Genomic DNA, 21,486 nt, shown 5'->3' with positions numbered 1-21,486 from the left:
ATGACAGAGTACTGACAAACAACAACGTCATTTACAAAGAAAAAGATCATAATTGTAAATAGCAACTAAACCATATAGCTTGTTAGGGGTTATGGGGAAAAGGGGAAGAGGGGGATGTAAATAAAAGTGAGAAAGAGAGAGGGGGGAGTGAGGGGGAAAATAATAATTATTGTATATACAAAAATATTTAATAATACCAGTAGCCTAATTTGCTAGAATTATTGTGGCACAATTATTCTAGCATTGACTAATGATAATTTTTACATTTTTCTTTCTCAATCCGTTGAGTGAGCATTACAACCTCGCCGTAACCGCATAAATATAACATCTGTCAATCATCATCATGGCAGAATGCTCATTTTTAACTAAAAGAAGCTGTGAATATCTAATAAAGTATGCATAAAAGATGAGGGAATCCAATTTATGTAAAAAATGTTCTGAAGGATCCAAATAAAAAGTAGCAGGAACATATAAAACCCATTATGAGTTTGAGTGGGTGGATGATTTCATCTGAGCTGCAGTTTATTAGACTAATGGAGTGTAGAGTGAGTCAGGCCCACAGAGTCAAGCTCCGCCCACATTTGTATTACTACATGATTGACAGCAGCTGATGTCAATGCCAACCTTATGTCAGGTGATCTATTTGGCACATCCTATTGCTAATCTCATGCAGTACACCATATTTAAAGGACTCATATTTATCTGACACCCACTTTTCTTAGTCTTTGGTTCATTTATTTGTGTATTTGGACCCTAATAGTTCAAAAAGTTTGAATTTGAACCTTCCAGCTGCTGCAAAACTATCTTTATATTCATTCCTGCAAAAATCCAGTGGATTTCGTTCTACAACCTGTTTTAATTCCTGCTTTATTTGTTACGTTTTATAACTAGTTACGTCACGACATTGCACATGTAGGTCCAGACTTCAGACGAACATTTCTCCGAGTACGACATATTGTTTATCAGCAGCAGCGGTTTGTAGTAAAAACTGAAAATATGTCCAAACTTCAAGCCGATTACCTAAAATGTTCAGTTGCTGGATGTATTAAACAACTTGGAGGGGGCGGGGGCCTGAGTGGCTCATGTGCATTAAAGGGCCAGTGCTCCAAACCACTTTTCTGGTGTCATTACTGAGAAATAGGGTTGAAGATGGACCTGTGGAGTTGTGACAATTAATGAAGAATTCAGAAACCCAAGCAGAGCATTTACAGTTTATGGATGATCACACAGAGAAATGTTTGAAAATGCATAATTCCAGTTAAAAAAAGCAAATATCACTCCTTTAATAAACTAACAAATGCAGAGTTAGCAGTTGAAACAGCATCTGATATGATTAATCTCATAATAAAAGTCAGATTTCAATTCAAACAGATCAAATTGTGACATAATTGTGATAATTTTTGTGTAAAATGCATAATTCCGTTTTTAAAAAAAGCAAAATATCACTCCTTTAAGTCTGTTCTTGCCACCCTGCTGATGCTATGTCTTGTGTACCCTCTAGGCCACAGGTGTCAAACATGCGGCCCGAGGGCCACATCCGGCCCGTAGGATGAATTAGTGAAATGCAAAAATTACACTGAAGATATTAACAATCAATGGTGTAAAAATCATTTTAATTCAGGTTCCACATACAGATCTCAGCTGGGTCAGATCCAGTGGCAGCTGCTCGTCTTTCAGACAGAGAAGCTCATTGTCAGCTTGCATCAAAAAAAAAAACCAAAACAAAACAAAAAAAAATTGTCAAGTTATGTAAACATACATTTGGCCCTTCGTTCCTTTTTAAGAAAATGCTCAGTGACCTTATCGTACCAAGTAGGCGTCTTTTCCAGGGACTGGGACCAGTGTCTTCTGAATGTCCATCAGAGCTAGGCTGCTTAGACAGCCTTGGCCCATTGTGTTGTGGGTGTAAGACTTCAGCCTTTTTAAACTACAGATTCTCCTTTCACTCTGACCTAGCCGACAGTTGATTGATGTAACTATCTACAAAACTATATTAAACTCGAACATGAAATGATTAAATTATGGAACTGAAACAAAAAAATGCTGAAGTTATGTTAAATTGAAGCAAGGAAGTACAATGAGTGTGTTTTATTTACAGTGCAAGAAATGAACGAGTAATTTCATAGTGGTTTCTTTCTCTCTCAATTTCACAGCAGAAAGCGTGGCGGTGTTAAACTGAACTGTGTCAGTGAAGGAAGGAGATCTCAAAATAGCTGTCAATCAAAACGGGGTTCAGCCTTTTGACTGATCCTCCAATCAGCACGTGGGATTCTGGCGTCCAGCCCGGCCGAGCTCCGCCCACAGCTCCATTTACCCCAGAGACGCCCGGCGTCCGGGGGCGGGACAACATCGTGGCATTTATCCAATTACCGTCCAGTTTTGAGGCAATAAAAAAAAATTTCCACTCTGTCCCATTGAAGTGCATGGACGCTGGGCGTCTACGGGCAAATGCACTGAGCAGAGATCGAATGAGAAAACAGAGACACGGGAATGGAGGAGAAGTGAACAACATCGAGTCTGTTGATTCGTGATAAAGCTGATTCTGAACGAACTCATCTGTGAGATGAACGTGTTCTAACACATTTCTAGTCAATAAAATGTCAACACAACCGTACATATTAACCATTTAATTTTCATAATTTTAGGGGAAGGCGGGCTTCCCTTGCAGTCTGTGAGAAATTGCCTCCGGTCAGATCATAAAATAATATCATAATAACGTATAAACATGACAGCTGCAGATTTTATCTTTGTTTTAGTGAAAAAAAAGTAAAATTACATGAAAACATTTACATTAACAATTAATTAATTTACATTATCCTTTTACAAAAAATGTGAATAACCTAAACAAATATGAACAACCTGAAATTGTCTTAAGAGAAGTAAATGCAATTTTACCAATATTATACCTGGTAATGTAGTTGTAATGCACATAGTGTAAATGATAAACTGAGGTAGAATATTGTTAAGATTGTACTTGTTTTTCTTAAGACATTTCAAGTTGTTCATGTTATTCAGATTTTTAAGGAAACGTTGTAGATGTAAACATTATCATAATGTAATTTTACTTTTCCCACTGGTATTATTTTACTGGTCTGGCCCACTTGAGATCATATTGGGGTGAAAATGGCCCCTGAACTGAAATGAGTTTGACACCCCTGCTCTAGGCTGATGTTGTGGTTTTGTTTTATGCTGCTGCTGTTCTGTTGCTCACATAGGTACATGCTAGAATGTGTAGCCTCTATGCTGTTACTACTGTATATGCTGTTACTGCTACGTGTATAATCTTCTCATTAAATCTCACAGGTTCACTTTGTGAAACAACCTATTAAGTTGTTAATTTGAGCTTTTTCATGGGTACACGTAGAAGAAGCTCCAGTTCTTGGTTGGGTGTTTCCTTGAAACAAAATGCCACCAGTTGTTTATCTGAGCTCCACCTCAGGTCGAGGACTTGTTGGCTCATAAGAGTATCATACTGTTTACTTCAGAAGGTCCCTGTGATCGGTCCTGATCTCAGATTTATAACTTGGTTGTATTTTGGAGGAGCTTAAATACTTGAGAAATGAAAGTTTTCTACTTTAACTTTGCTCATGCTCTATATCAGGGGTGTCCAATCCTGGTCCTCAAGAGCTACTATCCTGCATGTTTTAGATGTTTCCCTCTTACAGAACACCTGACAGTCGTTATCAGGCTTCTGAAGAGTTTGATGATAGGCTGATCATTTGAATCAGGTGTGCTGGAAGAGGGAAACATCTAAAACATGCAGGATAGTGGCTCTCGAGGAGCAGGGCTGTAGAAGATGTGGAGCCCAGGAGTTCACTCAAACATTATCTGAGTAAATTCTGGCATTTAAAGGTTTTAGAGCATAAATGATTCACATACTGCACCAGAGGAAGTTCAATAAACAAATATCCTCCACCGAAGTTTTTACCATTATCTCTAATGTGATTGGTAGGAAAATTAATCCAAACCCCTTGAGTGCCCTGTTTGGGATTTTTGTCGGGACACCTTCCTTCTCCACTTCCCAAAGTCATTCTCTTGCATTTATGACCATTCTTGCGAGAAGGGTAATTATCCTGAGCCCCCTTCCTTTATTCACTGGCTCAGAGTATTTCCTCAAAATGGAAAAAATTAGAATGACACTTTATGCCTCTGCTGATAAATGTTCACAAATGTGGAATCCTTTGTTTCAGCTAGACAGAAAAACAAATTTCCCCTTTGTTTCAGCTTGACCTTTATGGTAGTTTTTCCACCTGGTCCTCTTCTTTGTTTTTTCTATTCGGTAATGTACCTTGTGTAACACAACACATCGATATTCTAAATGTGAACCTTTCAAGGCCTTTTTTTGTTTTGTTTTGTTTTGTTTGTTGGCTTTTTTTAATTATTATTATTTTTTTGTTTTTGTTAATGGAGAAGGTTGGTGTACCTGTTCTTGAATTTGTTTGCATGTAAAAAAAAAAAAAAAAAAAAAAAAAGGAAATTGTGCGGCAATTTATTTTCAATTGATGTGTCAAATATGCTACAGTGTTTGTATTGCCCAATTTCTACAAAACTCCAAATAAACAAAAAAGGTTGAGAAAAACAAAAAACAAAAACGGAAATGTCAAAATGATCATGGTACTCTGATACACTGTTTGTGGGAATGTCCAATTATCAAATGTTTCTGGATGGTTGTTGGACATACTCTAAGTGACTGGTTGGACAGAATCGTGCCACTCGGTCCAAGGCTGTGTTTACTGGGTGAAAAAGGACAGATAGCTAACGTATCAAACGGAAAATTTTCTGTTATCATGGTTGGGGTCTCAGTGGCAGTTAGGATTATTCTTAAACACTGGAAACCCCTAAAGCCTCACAGTTTAAAGAATGGGCCAAACATGATGATAAAGACGCTTCATATGAGTGTGTGCTTCATAAGCTTAACAATAGGGATGAGACCACAGAACCAGTTTGGACCCATTCTGGTCTGACAGAACTATGACTGACAGTCAGCAGGATGACAGCTGAGCTACTGCCCTCTAGGATTTATTTATCTGTCTTTTCATTCATTCATTTTCTGAACCCGCTTTATCCTCACTAGGGTCACGGGGGTCGCTTGGAGCCTATCCCAGCTACATAGGGGCGAAGGCAGGGTACACCCTGGACAAGTCGCCAGTTCATCGCAGGGCTGAACATATAGAGACAAACAATTACCTCTCACATTCAGACCTATGGGCAATTTAGATTAACCAATTAACCTATCAGTGCATGTCTTTGGATGGTGGGAGGAGCCAGAGTACCCGGAGAGAACCCACGCAGACACAGGGAGAACATGCAACTCCACACAGAAAGGTCCCACCCCCGCGTCGACTGGTGTTGGAATCGAACCCAGGACCTCTTGCTGTGAGGCACGAGTGCTAACCACTGCACCAACCATGTCGCCCTATTAACTACATTTTGTTTTTGTTTTGGTTAATGGAGAAGGTTGTGTACCTGTTCTTGAATTTGTTTTGCAAAAAAAAAAAAAAGGAAATTGTGCAACAATTTATTTTCAACTGATGTGTCACATTTGATACAGTGTTGTATTGCCCAATTTCTACAAAACTTCTATTTATCTATCTATTTAATTTAATTCAAATTTTTTTTCCTCGGGAACTTCCACGCTTTGTAGCATATTAATACTTTTCATGTATGTACAGAAGCCCTGTTTGTTAACATTAAGCAACATTGTATGATTGTCGTGTACCAAGTGAAAACTCCAATTAAAAACTGAATAAAATAAATAAATAAATAATGCGGACAAGACCAGAGCATATGTGTCATGTTAGCAGGTGAACATCTGGCATCTATTGTATTTATCTGTGACATTTGAGTACATCTTGACACTCTGAATTGGTAAAATAAGCACGATGGACAATCTTAAATTTTATTAAAGTTAAGTTTACAGCATGAAGAGCTGCCATTTACCTGGGAAAGTATGTCCTTCCTTTTCTTGTATTTTTTTATATATATTTCTGTACTTCTTGTATTTTTTTGCCACCAAATATGGTAACTTCATTGACCTTGATTTTCTACATAACAATAAAAATGTTGAAAAATTTCACAAAAGTAATAAAGTCTTGTTATGTCCTCCAATAACACACTAAGGGTTTAAATTTTGAATTTCAGAGTATTTCTATGAGTGAACTATAAAGGCCAGAAAGTTCCCAAAGTCTGCTTTCTTGGGCAATGCGCACGATGTATTGGCTCAATGTTCTGTGATCATTTCTCACCGGGGGCTGCAAAACTTAATTGGTTCCTAATATCAATATAAATTCTTGGGTTGGAACGGGTGGAACTGAGTCGACTAACGTTACTTTTTTTGCAGCTTGGAGATTTAACAGACATATTTAAACACAATACAGAGAATAAGTTTATGGCAACAGAACTGAAGACGTGCTACGAACAAATAGAAAACAACTCGCCAAACATTTACTATTTAATTATTTTTTTCATTTATTATGAGGACAGAATGAACAGTATATGGCTGTACTTATTTCAGTTGATGAACATAATCTTTACTGTCACTATTATTATTGAATTTCAAATTCTCCTGAACACTTCTGTCGTTTAAATGTATAGAAATCAATCACATAATGGAAACACATTCACAATCACGTTTGAATTAAAGTTAACAATAAAACACCATCATTATCATTGTATTTAATCACAGGCATCAGAATGTGTCAAACCAGGATCATTATCACCACAAATGTTAGTATTTAAGTGCATTTGGATACAGATTAATACATGTTCAAACAGTTTACCGTACTTTCTGGGCTATAAGCCGCACCTGAATATAAGCTGAATATAACCCATCAAATTTTAAAAGAAAAAAAATATTTGTACATATATAGGCAGCACCTGACTGTAAGCCGCAGGTCTCCACATTGTAACGAGATATTTACACAGAAGGATGGTAAACAGAAAGATTATTTAAATATTTATTTCCATACCTTAACTACTTTTTCCAAACAGCGCCTGTAACACCGGCAGTAAAACGGCAGGAACACAGGCTGGTTAAAAACTCAGAAAAGTCATTGATCACTATCTTCATCTTCCTTCTGCTCATTGAAGCCACTGCAGTCGTCTTCTTCAGTGTTGGAAGTGGAAACAGCCTCAGAAAGGCTGTCACACACCTTCTACGTCTCTTCTGTTGTCGCTCATCAATGGCACTTATGCCACGTTCCACTGTGTGGTATTGGCTCGACTCAACTCGACTCGGCTCGGCCTTTTTGTGTTTCCATTACAAAAAAGGCCCTGGAATCTGGTACCCGGTACTAGTTTTTTGGTACCACCTCCACCGAGGTTCCAAGCGATACTAAACCGTGACGTATAACACTGCAGACCACTGATTGGTCAGACAGTTTTCTCTGTGACCCGCAGTTTTACAAAAAAACAGATGCAGATTGTGGACAGTAAATATAGCAGTAAGTTAATCCACATGATGACAGCCAAAAACTACACCATGGTCGGTCGAGGAGATTCAGTCTGTGGTGGCCGATGTAAAAATTCAGACGAGACAACACGCAACGACCGAGTTTTATCAGCAACTCTCTGAGCAGATGACACGAAATAACGCGCCACATCGCTATGACGTCCGTACTGTAAAGTCAGTAGTAACCTGTAATGGAAACGGTCTCCAGGAATACCGAGTCAAATTGAGCCGAGCCGAGCCAAGTTGAGCTGGTTCCATGTAGTGGAAACACGGCATTAGGTGCTGCAGCTCTGTTTCCTTCTTGGACAGACACATCGATTGCTTTTAACTTAAAAGCTGCATCATATGCATTTCTTTGTGTGTTTTCCATGATGAGGGTTTGTACATGACACACAAAATGATTAAGTTAAACTTAAAACTTCTCCTCTTCGCATCACCTCTTCCATCTGTCTGTGTCACTTTTGTGCTTCCTGCTAGAGCGCCCCCTGGAGGCCGGTAGTTCCGTAAAAAATCTATACTCGAGCCACAATCTTGTATAAGTCGCAGGGTTCAACGCGTGAGAAAAAAGTAGTGGCTTATAGTCCGGAAATTACAGTACATCATCACTAATTTAGTGATGCCAGTAAATCAGAGAAACTCTGTACATTTGATGAATTTCTTACTCAGTGTTAACAGGAGTGATGATCAGAGGAGCAGACTTTGTACCTCCATCACTCAGTGATGGATAGAAGTATGGGAGGAGTTTATCATTGAAGCAGCAGCCAATGAAGGAGTAGATGAGAACTGAAGAATCTATGTCATAAAAGGAGACCAGACCCTCCTCATAATCCACAAACACCCCCACCTTCTGAGGACAAGACTTCAGAGACAGACGGACAGAAGGACCAGCACAAGCATAGTACTCATTTCCATTTCTCAGCCAGATGGTCCAGTATCCGTTCTGAGGACCATAGATGATTGGTCCTTTCCTGTCGATGGACTCTCTGGCCACTCCTAAATCCCAGCCAGTCTTTCCTTTGACCTGAACCTCGTAGTAAAACCTGCCTGAAGAGAAACTCTGCTTCGCTAAGATGCCAGGACAAACAGAGAATCTCTGTGGTTTGTCTGGAAGGTTCTTCTTTACATGACCATAATGAACCTGTTTTCCATCATCAGACAGGATGAGGGTAGGATAAGCTGTATCTGGATCCAGAGTCAGATCCACCTCATACTGTTGGACTCTCTTCAGCTCAGCTTTAACCACCTTCTTCTTCTCTTCTGTGAGTTTGTCTTCCAGCTCAGACACAGCTCTAACCACAGTCCCCTCATATGATGGTGGACAGAAGCTGACCTTTGTCCAGGTCTTCATGGATGGAGCAGCTCTGACACATGTGAACCTCTGGACAAAGTGGTGGTGGTCTTCAGAGCCTGAGAGCTGCTCCACCTCAGTGTGTCTCCTCTCCAGCTCACAGATTTGCTGTTCCAGATCTGTGATGAAATCTTCAGCCTGTTTCTCAGAGGTCCTCTGCTTTTCTTGGATCTCCTCTTTGAACTGGTCCAGACTTCTCTGAACAGACTCCAACAGAGCAGTGAAGACCTCAACACCTTCTGCTGTCTTTCTGTCTGCAGCGTTCTTACTGAACTCCACTGACCGTTGGATCTCCTGGATCTTCAGTCGTCTCTCCTGGATCATCTGCTGAATTTCAGCCTCTGTCTTCTTCAGCTCTGCCTTCTGTTCTTCATATTCATCTTTCAGAGAAACAAAGTCATGGTTCTTGTGGTCGACAACAGGACAGAGCAGACAGATACATGTGTGGTCGGTTTTACAGAACAGCTCCAGAGGTTTCTCATGTTTCCTACACATCCTGTCTTCCAGGTTCTCCACAGGGTGGATCAGCTGATGTCTTTTCAGTCCTGAAAGTGTCAGATGAGGTTCCAGATGAGTCTGACAGTAGGAGGTCAGACACACCAGGCAGGACTTCAGGGCCTTCAGTTTGGGTTCAGAGCAGACGTTACAGGGAACTTCTCCTGGTTTGGCAGCTTGTTGGTCTGAGCTGTAGATGTTTGGTTCATGCTGAGCTTCATGTCTGAAGTGAGCCACCATCTCTGAGATCAAAGTGTTGATCTTCAGCTGAGGTTTGGTGTAGAAATGCTCTTTACACATGGGACACTGGTAGTTTTCTTTATTATCCCAGTGTTCAGAGATGCAGGATTTGCAGAAGTTGTGTCCACATGGTATTGTGACTGGATCAGTGAACAAATCCAGACAGATGGAACACAGGAACTGATCTTCAGATAGGACACGACCAGCAGCAGCCATATCTATGGAACAAAAGAATAGATACATCACTCAAATATTTGTAATTATACTATCAGTGTTTATCATAATGTGATCACTTATAATAAGAAGACTCATAAAAGTCATGTATGGTCTTCAGGTAAGTGTGAGTGGTCAGTCACATGACTCTACAGTAGGGATGTAACGATATGAAAATTTCATATCACGGTTATTGTGACCCAAATTATCAGTTATCATTATTATCGTGGTATTGTTGAAATGTGCTCAAAATGTTCAAAAAGTACTTATACACAACCTGAAATAATTTAACCAAGTTGTATTTTGAAAAAATAAAATAAACAAATAAAATAACATGTACGATGTACTTTGTGTGGCAGAAACATTAAAATATTAACATGTAAACATCAAACATACAAATGAGCATTAAAGATGTCACCTTATGACCAGAAAAGATATCTGCACTAGGGGTGGAACTGATAGGATTTTATCAATATCATTGCCATTGTCGATTCTGTTACCAGTCCAATTCCTAATCCAGTCTCCTATTGATTCCCGAGTGGTTTTTTTTCTCTCCTTTTTTTTCTTCTGCCTGAGTGGTTTTTTTGAGTGGTAAAAAAAGTAGTTGGACAGGTCATAGTGGAGTTTATTTGACCATTTTCCATATCAGATCATTTACAATGTCACGTATATACACCATTGTACACACAAAGTGAAACACAATCATATTTTCCTGAACTGTTTAATGAACAAATGTAATTATTCTGAAAGAATGAGGATTTTAAAACACGTTAGGCTGATCTGATCCAGACTGGTCAGTGGTTCACTCCTGGTGAGTGCATATGTAAATACAGTTGGTTTATCCATGTGGTTCAGTGATAGGAACTATTTTAGATTCATAGGTGAAATGAATAGAGTTCTATTTGCGTGTTTGGAGTTGTGAATCAGCTCAGTTGTACTCACCACTGTTTGTCAGAGACTCCGCTGAGACTTGAAACAGATCTGATGAAGTCAGTTTAAGGTTTGTACGACATTACAGAGACACGTCTGAAGCTCTGCTCACACAGGGAACCACTTTCACTTTCATTTCTGGGAAATGATCGAATGTGGCTCCACCTCTGATCCAGGGCCGTGCACAGGATTATAGAGGGGTGGGGGCTCAGAGTCAGAAAAGGGCAGCATGTGTGCGCCAAATTATTTTCAGGCCTTAATCACACAGTATGTGTCTTAATGTAAAATGAATAGAGTAGCCATAAATAGCTAACAACATAGCTGTGAATCATATGTACTTTCTGTTTCTTTTGTGTCAACAAATTAGTGTCAAAAACCTACACCTAACTGCTTCCTGGTGCTGCTTCTCCTTCCTTTTCTGCATTCTTTCTTTTTTTGTCATTGTGCTGCAGGCAAAATTAACATGAATCCAGTTTAATTACAGATGGTAATATTTCAAACTCATAACCTACATCTTATATCCCCAGAATGCTAAAATTACTGACTATAATTAATTTTAATCATTAAATCATTAATTCCATTATTATTATTATTATTATTATTATTATTATTATTATTATTATTATTATTATTAATTCTTTTATTAGCACACAGTGGTAGTAGTGGTTGTTTACTTCCATAGTTGTTGTTCATTATGAATACCTCCTACAAGTACACATTCATGCAACTACTACTACACTACTACAAAAGTAACCCAACATGAATCCAGCATATAAAATGGTACATCATCATAACACATATACACACAGGTGATGGTAATATACTGTTTGTTTGTGGTAATGATGTACCTGCTTTGCCTCCCTGTCACAGCAGTGGGAGGGGCCTATAACAGGGTTCCTACACATTTGAAATTTCTAAATGCCATACTTTTTCCAGACCCTAATTTCCAGATGTCTTGGTAAAAAAAAAAATTCCAACCAGTCAACCAGTCTTCATATTTGAGATTTATGAGCCAGTGGTCAGAGAATTTCCATCTACGCCTTATAAGTTCTGCCAAGGATCACACAAGGCATGCTGAATAGTTCATTCACCAACAGTGTGTGGATATCACCTGTCCATCGAAGTAGCAGTGATACTTGACGACACCTGGGCGGGGCTTAAAATGGGTTGGAGGAGGATAAGAGCAACTTGTCAATCCGCCCAAATGTTTTCTGGGATGCGTAGCCGACTGTATGTGCTCTCACACAAACATTTTAGCTGCACTAGCAAGCGCCTTAAAAAACAGATTGATCCATTTCATAATTTTATGTTTTAGAAAATAGATATAAATAGAATACTTTTCCAGACCTGGAAATTTAAGAAAGGAAATGCCATACTTTCCCATACTTTTCATACTTGCATAGGAACCTTGTACAAAGAACAAGACCAGCTCATTAATAATTCCAGTCTAAAACACACACTAAATAAAACTGTCCTCTGTAGAGTTTGCTGACCTTAAATTAACCGACTCACCTGGTAAAACCCATACAGGTTGTGTAACTCCCGGTGGTCCCATCCCCCATAATGCACTGCATCCTTCAGTATTGTCTGCTCTGGCCCATAGATAGAACACATATCATTACACACAAACAGAGATGGCATCGAGCCCTGCATTGGACAGAAATAAACATAACCCTGTTATATCTGCATCTCTGTGTAAAACCTGATGATGTGTAGATTTATTTGGACCTGCCTTGTATTTATTCAGAGAAAAGCATGAGGAGTACCAGGCCCGAGTGTCTGGATGACTGAAGTCCAGGTATGAGGACTCACCTACGACAGACGACAACGCAACGACCAACAATAAGAAATAAATAATGACAAAGATATAGAAGCTAAAGGTTAATTCTGTCATTTTAAATTATAAATAAAAGTGTTACCAGGCCAACAAACACCCTCAAAGATCTGTCCCTGTCGGTCTCTGATGAAGTGTCCTCCATCTTTGGCCTCAAAGCAGAACGACCAATCAGGATCCACCTTGATGTGTGGGTCAGTGATGACGACCAACTGAACACAACACAACACAACACAACACAAAATGGGTGGATGGATGGATGGATGGGGGTTGGTTGGTTGGTTGGTTGGTTGGATGGATGGGTCTTGGTTGGTCAGTTGGGTGGGTGGTGGTTGGTTGGTTGGTTGGTTGCTCGGTTGTTTGGGTGGGTGGGTGTTTGTGGGTTGGTTAGTTAGTTGACTGGGTGGATGGGTCTTGGTTGGTCAGTTGGGTGGGTGGTGGTTGGTTGGTTGGTTGGTTGGTCGGTTGGTTGTGGGTGGGTGAGTGGGTGTTGGTCTGTCGGTTGGTTGGTTGATTGTTTGGGTGGGTGTTTGTGGGTTGGTTAGTTGGTTGACTGGGTGGATGGGTCTTGGTTGGTCAGTTGGGTGGGTGGTGGTGGTTGGTTGGTTGGTCGGTTGGTTGTGGGTGGTTGAGTGGGTGTTGGTCGGTCGGTTGGTTGATTGTTTGGGTGGGTGTTTGTGGGTTGGTTAGTTGGTTGACTGGGTGGATGGGTCTTGGTTGGTCAGTTGGGTGGGTGGTGGTTGGTTAGTTGGTTGTGGGTGGTTGACTGGGTGTTGGTCGGTTGGTTGTTTGGGTGGGTGTTTGTGGGTTGGTTAGTTGGTTGACTGGGTGGATGGGTCTTGGTTGGTCAGTTGGGTGGGTGGTGGTTGGTTAGTTGGTTGGTTGTTTGGTTGGTTCAGCCTGAAATCTAGCTTTTCATTTGAATCATCTTAATTTTAGGTGTATCCCTCTTCCAACACACCTGATTCAAATGATAAGCCTACCCTTAAGCTCTGCTGAAGCCTGATAATGGCCGTCAGGTGTGCTGGAAGAGGGAAACATCTAAAACATGCAGGACAGTAGATCTCGAGGACCAGGGTTGGTGGCCCCTGTTCTAAATGACTCCTCAACTGCTGAGTTTATTGAAAATAGTACTGGGCGTTGCAGTCCTGACGGTTCATCACATGGAATGGTCACTTGACTTCCACCACATCCCTGAAAACTGTCTGGATCTGCGTATTTATCCAAGACAGACAGTTTGTTGTCAGCTCTGCAAGAAGGGTGGTGGCATTCAAAGGTAAAACTCATGTTGATTCAGTTCAATCTGGTGTATTTTTACAGATGTTTGGGTTTTCACTCCATCTGCAAATGGTCATTGCTAACAGAAGCTACATAAGGAATAACACGTTTAATTAATTGCTGATCATCATCTGCTGCTTCATTTATAACATCCACCACGTCCATCCTGGTGCTCACTGCAGACCATGATGTGGGTCAACCACCTGCGAACTACAATAATGTCCTGGGTTGTGCAAACTCCTCCTGCTGGACCTCCATATTGCACATGGGACCTCAGGGAGGTTTGTCTGGTTTGGTTGTTAGTTTTTTTTTTTTTTTGGGGGGGGGGGGGTTGCTGCTTTTCATGGAAGTGAACTTTTGGAAGAAAACAGAAAATTATCAGTTTTGCTAAATATCTGTATTGGTGTAGATGAGGTATTAATCACAGGGGTAATGTATAGATTTACAGCCTGAAAACAGAGTACAGTGATGGCGGTAGAATTCTAGTTTCCTATCAAACATTTATTTTACACTAAGGGAATTATGGGATTTTTGATTGAGATCTTTTTAATGGCTTGTATGATATATATATATATATATATATATATATATATATATATATATATATATATATATATATATATATATTTTTTTTTTTTTTTTTTTTTTTTCCCTTAACTTATCTTCCACTGAAGGACATGAATGAAGACAAAATGATGAAATGTAAATTTGTTTCCTGTTTTTATCTTTCTTGTTATTCTAACTCATGATATAAACATTGGATTATTAATTACCTGATGATCAGAGGACCCAGATGTTGCAGATGAGTTTCACTAATGCAAACTTATTGACTTACATTATCAAATTAACCCATAAAGACCCGGACCCATTTCTACTTCAAGGAAAATTAAGGGGGGCACAACACAGGTTAAATAGAGCACATAGAACACGTTTCTAAAAAAAATGTTTGATTCCACCACTAGGTGTCAGAGATCTCAAAAGTGACTTATTTGTCACTTTGGGCCTTCAAGAGTTAAATTATTTGTTAAACCTTAATCTTGAATTTCTAAAAATAAATCAGCATGAGAATGTATTTCTTTGTTTTTTTATATGAATATCATCAGATCAACATCCAATATCATTAATACTCCCCCTACCTTCCTTTTCACACCACCAATCACATTCATTTCTACTCTCAAACAAAGATCCTACCAGAACATAAAATTTTTAACTCCACAACAAATAACCTAGGATCTCAACAACTACTGGGTGATTGCCAGTGTAGCAGAGAGGTTTATGTGTGCTTAGGCAAAATGGTGTGCTTTAAAACAGTTTCTCTCTTCAGTGAAGCAGAGACGCACGTCACACTTCTGACAGAGGGTGGTGGTTGCATTCTGTTTGCAGACTGTACAGCGGCCACGCTTGGCGCATTTCACAGGCCAGTGTGCAACCTGGTCCAGATGAACATCATCAGGAACTCTAACACGGACTCTCTTGGGAGTTGCTGGTTGAGGTGTGGTGTTGCTGTCGAGTGATGGACGCCCCCTTTTTGCCTGGATGAGGATGAGGCTAGCTGCCACCTCTGCCTGGAATCTTCTTTGATTCAGTGGCCTCTCACCAAGCAGCTTGCAGTCACGGCGGTAGGTCAGCCATGCATTGACCAAGGCTAGCATGATGCTGTGCCAGAAGAGGTAGATGTACCACCGCCGTGATCTCATGTTGTACTTGTACCTGGCAATACATCCATCATTGAGGTCAACCCCCCCCATGAAGGTGTTGTACTCTTTGACGACGTGTGGCTGGTTGATGTCAAGGAATGCCTTCTCTTGTTCGCTCCAGCGGCGAGCTTTGTCTTGTGGTTCCACTGCAGCGTGAGAGGAGATCAAGGTGACTGACCTGTTGTCATGCCACTTTACAATAGCCATGGACCCCCTTTCTCCACCCTGGCATGAAAAGATCTTCTGCCTCTCTTGGCAAGACTCTTGTCATCCTCAAGCAGACATCCAGACAAGCGATTGCTGCGGAGTGTTCCTGTAATACATAAACAATAAGATGAGTGACAAAACTACAAACAAAAACAAGAGAAGCTAATGGAGAATATTATGCAGAGCATGAAATATTTATGTTGTTATTGCCTGTGTGTGTGTGTGTCAGTGTACATATGTGTGTCAGTAAGTGTCAGTGTGCGTGTTAGTATGTGTGTGTGTTTGCATCTGTTACCTGTGTAGAAGATCTGCTGCTGAAGAAGCTGATGCACCAGTGCTGCTGAAGAGAACAGGTTGTCGGCGAACACTTTGTAGTTCTGGCCTGGTGGAAGAGTTTCACACAGCTTGAGCGCCACATCGCCTCCCATGCCAAGTGTGGTTCTTTTCCCAGTGCCACCTTCATACACCTGAAAATCACAGAGGATTCCTGTGGAAGTGCAACGGGCCCAGATCTTGAATCCCCAGGGGTGGGGCTTGCTCTTGACATACTGCCTTATTGGGCTGCGTGTTCCTCTGAAAGACACCATTTGCTCATCGATTGAGTTGTACTCTTCTGGAGTGATCTCAAGACATTGTTTGCGGAACCTATCAAGCCATGGACAGATCTTCCAGCACTTGTCCCCTTCTTGCCTGTTTGACAAATCCATATTGTCAACGAAGTGAAGAGATGTGAGCAGAGTCTGAAACCGATTGCGTGACATGTTATCAGCTACCATGGCACATCTTGTGTCGTTTTCCCAGTAGGCACGGTTTCCCGGAAGCTGGCAAAGACCCATGCGTAGGTACATGCCATTTAGGATTTCCAGCTCCTTGACTGTGGTGGACACATTCTTGAGTGTGCCAGAGGTTTGGACACTGTACAGATTGGTTTGCACCATCATTGATTCAATCATCTCCTCTGTAATAAACCTCCTAAAGTACTGCAGGGGAGTGGGGAGCACATCTGGAGGTATGACACTCTCTCCTTTGAAGGTGCAGTCAGGGGCTTCAGAAGGTTTCTTTCTCCATGTGAACTTTTCTTGGCCAAGAGGGTGTTTGTTGGTTGAGGTACTTGGCTGAGGTGCTTCTCCTGGTTGAGACACTTCCCCTTCTGGTTGAGATATTTCCCCCACTGGTTGTGGCACTTCCCTATCTGACTCACATTCAGACTCACTTGACTACTGATTCAAGGGAGTGTAATCGGGATCTCCAACAGGATCATCTTCACCTGAGCTGGTATCACCAAATCCCTCAATCACACTTTCATCTCCATTCTGAATCATGTCCAAAATCAACTGTCTGTGCTTATTCCAATCCCATCTCTTTTTCCTATCCATCTAGAGAAAAAAAAAAAGTTAACTATTCATGTCTTGCAGCTGATGTCATGTCATGACAGAGTCCTAGACCTGCCATGTTGTTAATAGCTAGGTAATTGGTGCCAAACAGGTCTTATTGCAACCCATGAATAAAATTATATAACTAATATTGGTTCCATAAAGATAGAATAAACCATTTATACAATATATAACTAAATATTATTGAATCAGCAAAATAAACTGATCAGATCATGATTAGTTTTCTTATTGTGACACATATGTCACAACAATTTTTTTCAACTGTTTTTAGGCTAATTGCCCGATGTGACATCTGTGTCACACCAATATATACGTGATAATTTTATACAAAGTTCTTCAAGAGATGTGTGAACAATAGCTTATTTTTGACAAACAGCATGATATTTAAACATTGCAATCCTTTAATCAAAAAAATCTTACCTTTTAGCCTCAGAATAAGCTATATTAGAATTAGCTGGCTAACTGGATTTTCCACATGCAACTTTTGGTCAAGTTCTGTTGTTTGGTATGGGATCAAATGATCACCCCACTGGTCACATGACCTATCATAAATGTGCTATAGGTGTCACTCTGGGACTTCATGAGTAAAAAATCAAGGAATTAGCTTAACATAGAACCATCCAGAATGTTTATAAGGTGTGAGACACCCGTGTCACCATGGGTCCTTTTGGGTACAGTATCACATCAGATGCATGTTTTACATCAGTGGAAGATGTTTTACGTCTGTAATAGTGGAAACTACGGTGGCCCAGAGGTGCAACAGCCCAAAAAAATGATCCACTAGCCCAAAAAATTATCCACTATAAGAAAAACAAAACAGCTCAAAAAATTATCCACTATAAGAATAAAAAACAGCCCAAAAAATGATCCGCTATAAGGGAAAAAAAGAGAACAGCCCAAAAAATTATCCACTATAAAAAAAGAGAAATTAAAATATAAAATTTTTTGGGCTTGTAGATAATTCTTTGGGCTGTTCTCATTTTTTTTCTCATAGTGGAAAATTTTTTTGGGCTAGTGGATCATTTTTTGGGCTGTTCTCTTCTTTTCTTATAGTGGATAATTTTTGGGCTGTTCTCTTTTTTTCTTATAGTGAATAATTTTTTGGGCTGTTCTCTTTTTTTTTCCTATAGTGAATAATTTTTGGGGCTAGTGGATAATTTTTTGGGCTGTTCTCTTTTTTTTCTTATAGTGGATAATTTTTTGGGCTGTTCTATTTTTATTTTCTTATATGTATAATTTTTTGGCCTGTTATCTTTTTTTTCTAATATGTATAATTTTTTGGGCTGTTCTCTTTTTTGTCTTGTACGTATAATTTTTTGGGCTGTTCTCTTTTTTGTCTAGTACGTATAATTTTTTGGGCTGTTCTCTGTTTTTTTCTTACATGTATTATTTTTTGGGGCTGGTCTGTTTTTTTCTTATATGTATAATTTTTTGGGCTGTTCTCTGTTTTTTCTTACATGTATAATTTTTTGGGGCTGTTCTGTTTTTTTCTTATATGTATAATTTTTTGGGCTGTTCTCTTTTTTGTCTTGTACGTATAATTTTTTGGGCTGTTCTCTGTTTTTTTCTTACATGTATAATTTTTTGGGCTGTTCTCTGTTTTTTCTTACATGTACAATTTTTTGGGGCTGTTCTCTTGTTTTCTTATATGTATAATTTTTTGGACTGTTCTCTTTTTTTCTTATATGTATAATTTTTTTGGGCTGTTTTCTTTTTTTTCTTATATGTATATTTTTTTGGGCTGTTCTCTGTTTTTTTTTCTTATATGTATAATTTTTTGGGCTGTTCTCTGTTTTTCCCTTATATGTATACTTTTTTGGGCTGTTGCACCTCTGGGCCACCGCATGAAACAGACTCAATTCAGAGATGCTTCAGTGTCACAACAGAGGAAAGAAAGCAGAAAAGGTTCACATGAAAGGCACTAATCACATTTTTTTTTCTTAAAATGTTTCTCAAACTGATTCACCAGATTAGACACAACAGCTGAAAGCTAATTGATTAATTGTTGCAGCTCCTCTAAAATGGTTCTGTTTTCAGCTTTTGTGCTAATGCGTCTCAAGAGGAATGACGTTAATCCATAATAAGGATTCACCCAAAGTATTGTCTGATCTCCTGGGACATTCTCTGAACAAAAGACTGGAACACAATCCAACCTGTACAAATGTAAATACGGATCCGTTTATGCCTATTTTTTGTGTCATAAATAAAATGTGATGTGTACAAATGCCACCACGTAGACATTAAACACACAGATCCGCTGTCAGCGTCTGGAGGACCGAGCCCACAGCGGCAGATACGCATGCGTCGTGGCGCTCGGGGCAGGCAGCGGGATGCAGCGCCGCCGCCGTGGCTCAGTGCGCCCCGAGCAGCCAGAGCGCACGGTTACAATGAGCTTCTCCATCGGCCCGACTGAGAGCCAGCGTCCGTTCCGAGCTCCGAGCAGCGCCCGCACCGCCACCGACCCTGAGCGACACCAGCTCCGCCCGCCCGCACCAGGATGCCCGGGGGAAAGAGAGGGCTTGTGGCACCGCAGAACACTTTCCTGGAGAACATCGTCCGGCGTTCGAGCGGTGAGTCCGCGCGTCGGAGCCACACGGACGAGGCTCAGTCTGGGTTTGGTTCCACCAGGCGGCTCGGACCCGGACTCTAATGGAATATTATGATTTTTTTTTTTTTTTAAATTATCAGTGAAACCAGGGAGATTTGGCTGAGGATAAACCCACAAAACCCACTTCATACCCGCATTTATGGAGTTTACAGCTTCTCTGAGGCGACATGAATGTTATTGTTAAATTAATCTCATAGGATTCATCATCATAAGTCTCTTTACACTCATTTAAAGGGACTAAGAGAGATGTGGTTTCTGGTTTAAGCGGATCCTAGTTGATCTTTTTCTATTTTTTTGCTCCTATCTGCGGATGTTGACAGTTTACGCACCGTTTTCCCACACTTCATTACTGCGTGTTTGACTTTTCTAAATCAGATTCTGGAAAGTGCCTCCTCAGTTTAGATGATTTGTGATCGGAGCCGCTTTGCTATAACTGAAAGCTCACTTGGTTATTGGCTGCGGATGAATTAAAAGTTTATTTTGGTCGCTTCTTCCTCGCTTGTTTTTGTTTAATAACCGCCGCCAATAAAGCCCGGATTCATCTGATCAATAATTCACTGCCAACTCCACCTCTTCCTATTTCCATTATTATTATTTTATTGGCCTGTCTGCGTGAGGTGGGAGATTAAACTGAATCCACCCGCAGTAGTTTTGATGCATCTCCTGTCATTATGTAATGCTGTAAAGCTGCGGTTTGTTTATGAGAAGAAGTGACAGACTGTGGAGTTTAATGAGATATCTACAGGGGAGAATCATGACTAATATCCCAGTTTATTTAGCATCTGAAATGTGTTAAGTGTCACTGGTTTGGTTTGGTGCCGTTCAGGTGCAGATCGTCTGTTTAATGTGCGTAAAAACGCGCGCTCTCGTGTTAGATGGATGCGGTCTTCATCCTCCGGGTGGAGTAATTGGCCGGAATGAGAGTCGGAGTTGAGGAAGTGGTGATAGGGAGGAGATGGAGGTCAACAGGACTGTTCCAGAAATGTCTGTCTGTCTGTCATGGCGGGTCCGTCCCCTTTGCTGCCACAGATCCGGGCTCTGCGGGGATTCAGCGCTAATTGGTTGGAGTTGTTTTCTTCTCTGCATTAGAAACTGAGGAGCGGAGTCAAGCTGAGATTAATACAAATATCAAGTTTGGGTTTAAAGCTGCAGGAAATGGATGTTTAATTGGCTTTAAGTGGATCAGATGTAGTGCCATGTACAGGCATTTCCATTTCTAAATATCTGCAGGTACCTTCTCCACATCCTGTCAGATGATGTTGTGGATGCAGAGGCTCCAGGGCCCATTTCACATGAAGTGATAAGACATCACTGTTTACATGCAGATGCAAAATACCAGCAGTGAACATGTCACAAGTGATTTTCACAGTAGGACGTCAGTTTACAGGTTCTTCTTCAGGCTGGAGGATATTTGTTTATTGAACTTCGTCTGGTGCAGGATGTGAATCATTTAGACTCTAAAACCCTTAAATGCCAGAATTTACTCTAATAATGTTTGAGTGAACTCCTGGGCTCCACATCTTCTAGAGCACAGGTGTCAAACTCATTTGAGTTCAGGGGCCACATTCAGCCCAATATGATCTCAAGTGGGCCGGACCAGTAAAATAATAACAGTGAAAAAAGTAAAATTACATTATGGTAATGTTTACTTCTACAGCTTGTCCTTAAAAATCTAAAAAATATTAACAACATGAAATATTTTCAGAAAAACAAGGGTAATTTTAACAATATTCTGCCTCACTTTATCATTTACACATGTGCATTACAACTTACATTACAATTACAAATACAC

The 21,486-nt window shown here is 40.2% G+C and overlaps 3 protein-coding genes across 3 annotated transcripts in view; 1 reads left to right on the top strand and 2 right to left on the bottom strand.

Annotated features, from left to right (window-relative positions):
• Positions 1-7,879: 7,879 nt before the first annotated feature.
• Positions 7,880-10,797, bottom strand: LOC115413154 (E3 ubiquitin-protein ligase TRIM21-like). The gene is made up of 2 exons (XM_030125898.1): positions 10,689-10,797; positions 7,880-9,751 (listed from the first exon to the last, which is right to left on the bottom strand). Exon 2 carries the CDS (start codon positions 9,747-9,749, stop codon positions 8,109-8,111), a length of 1,641 nt encoding a protein of 546 aa, XP_029981758.1. The 5' UTR covers positions 9,750-9,751; positions 10,689-10,797; the 3' UTR covers positions 7,880-8,108.
• Positions 10,798-15,071: 4,274 nt separating this feature from the next.
• On the bottom strand, positions 15,072-17,014 carry LOC115413214 (piggyBac transposable element-derived protein 3-like). The gene is made up of 4 exons (XM_030125950.1): positions 16,960-17,014; positions 15,988-16,884; positions 15,733-15,798; positions 15,072-15,631 (listed from the first exon to the last, which is right to left on the bottom strand). Exons 1-4 carry the CDS (start codon positions 17,012-17,014, stop codon positions 15,072-15,074), a joined length of 1,578 nt encoding a protein of 525 aa, XP_029981810.1.
• Positions 17,015-19,521: 2,507 nt separating this feature from the next.
• Positions 19,522-21,486, top strand: part of kcnh5b (potassium voltage-gated channel, subfamily H (eag-related), member 5b) — a 492,331-nt gene continuing 490,366 nt past the window's right edge. The window contains exon 1 of the mRNA XM_030127455.1: positions 19,522-19,656. Coding sequence (XP_029983315.1) covers positions 19,584-19,656 — 73 coding nt within the window. The 5' untranslated portion in view covers positions 19,522-19,583. The remainder of the gene's footprint in view (positions 19,657-21,486) is intronic.

This window comes from Sphaeramia orbicularis, chromosome 22 (assembly GCF_902148855.1).
Source record: "Sphaeramia orbicularis chromosome 22, fSphaOr1.1, whole genome shotgun sequence".
Taxonomy (NCBI): Eukaryota; Metazoa; Chordata; class Actinopteri; order Kurtiformes; family Apogonidae; genus Sphaeramia; species Sphaeramia orbicularis.
The sequence above is the reverse complement of the archived record's forward strand: the minus strand, read 5'-3'. Positions and strand labels throughout refer to the sequence as shown.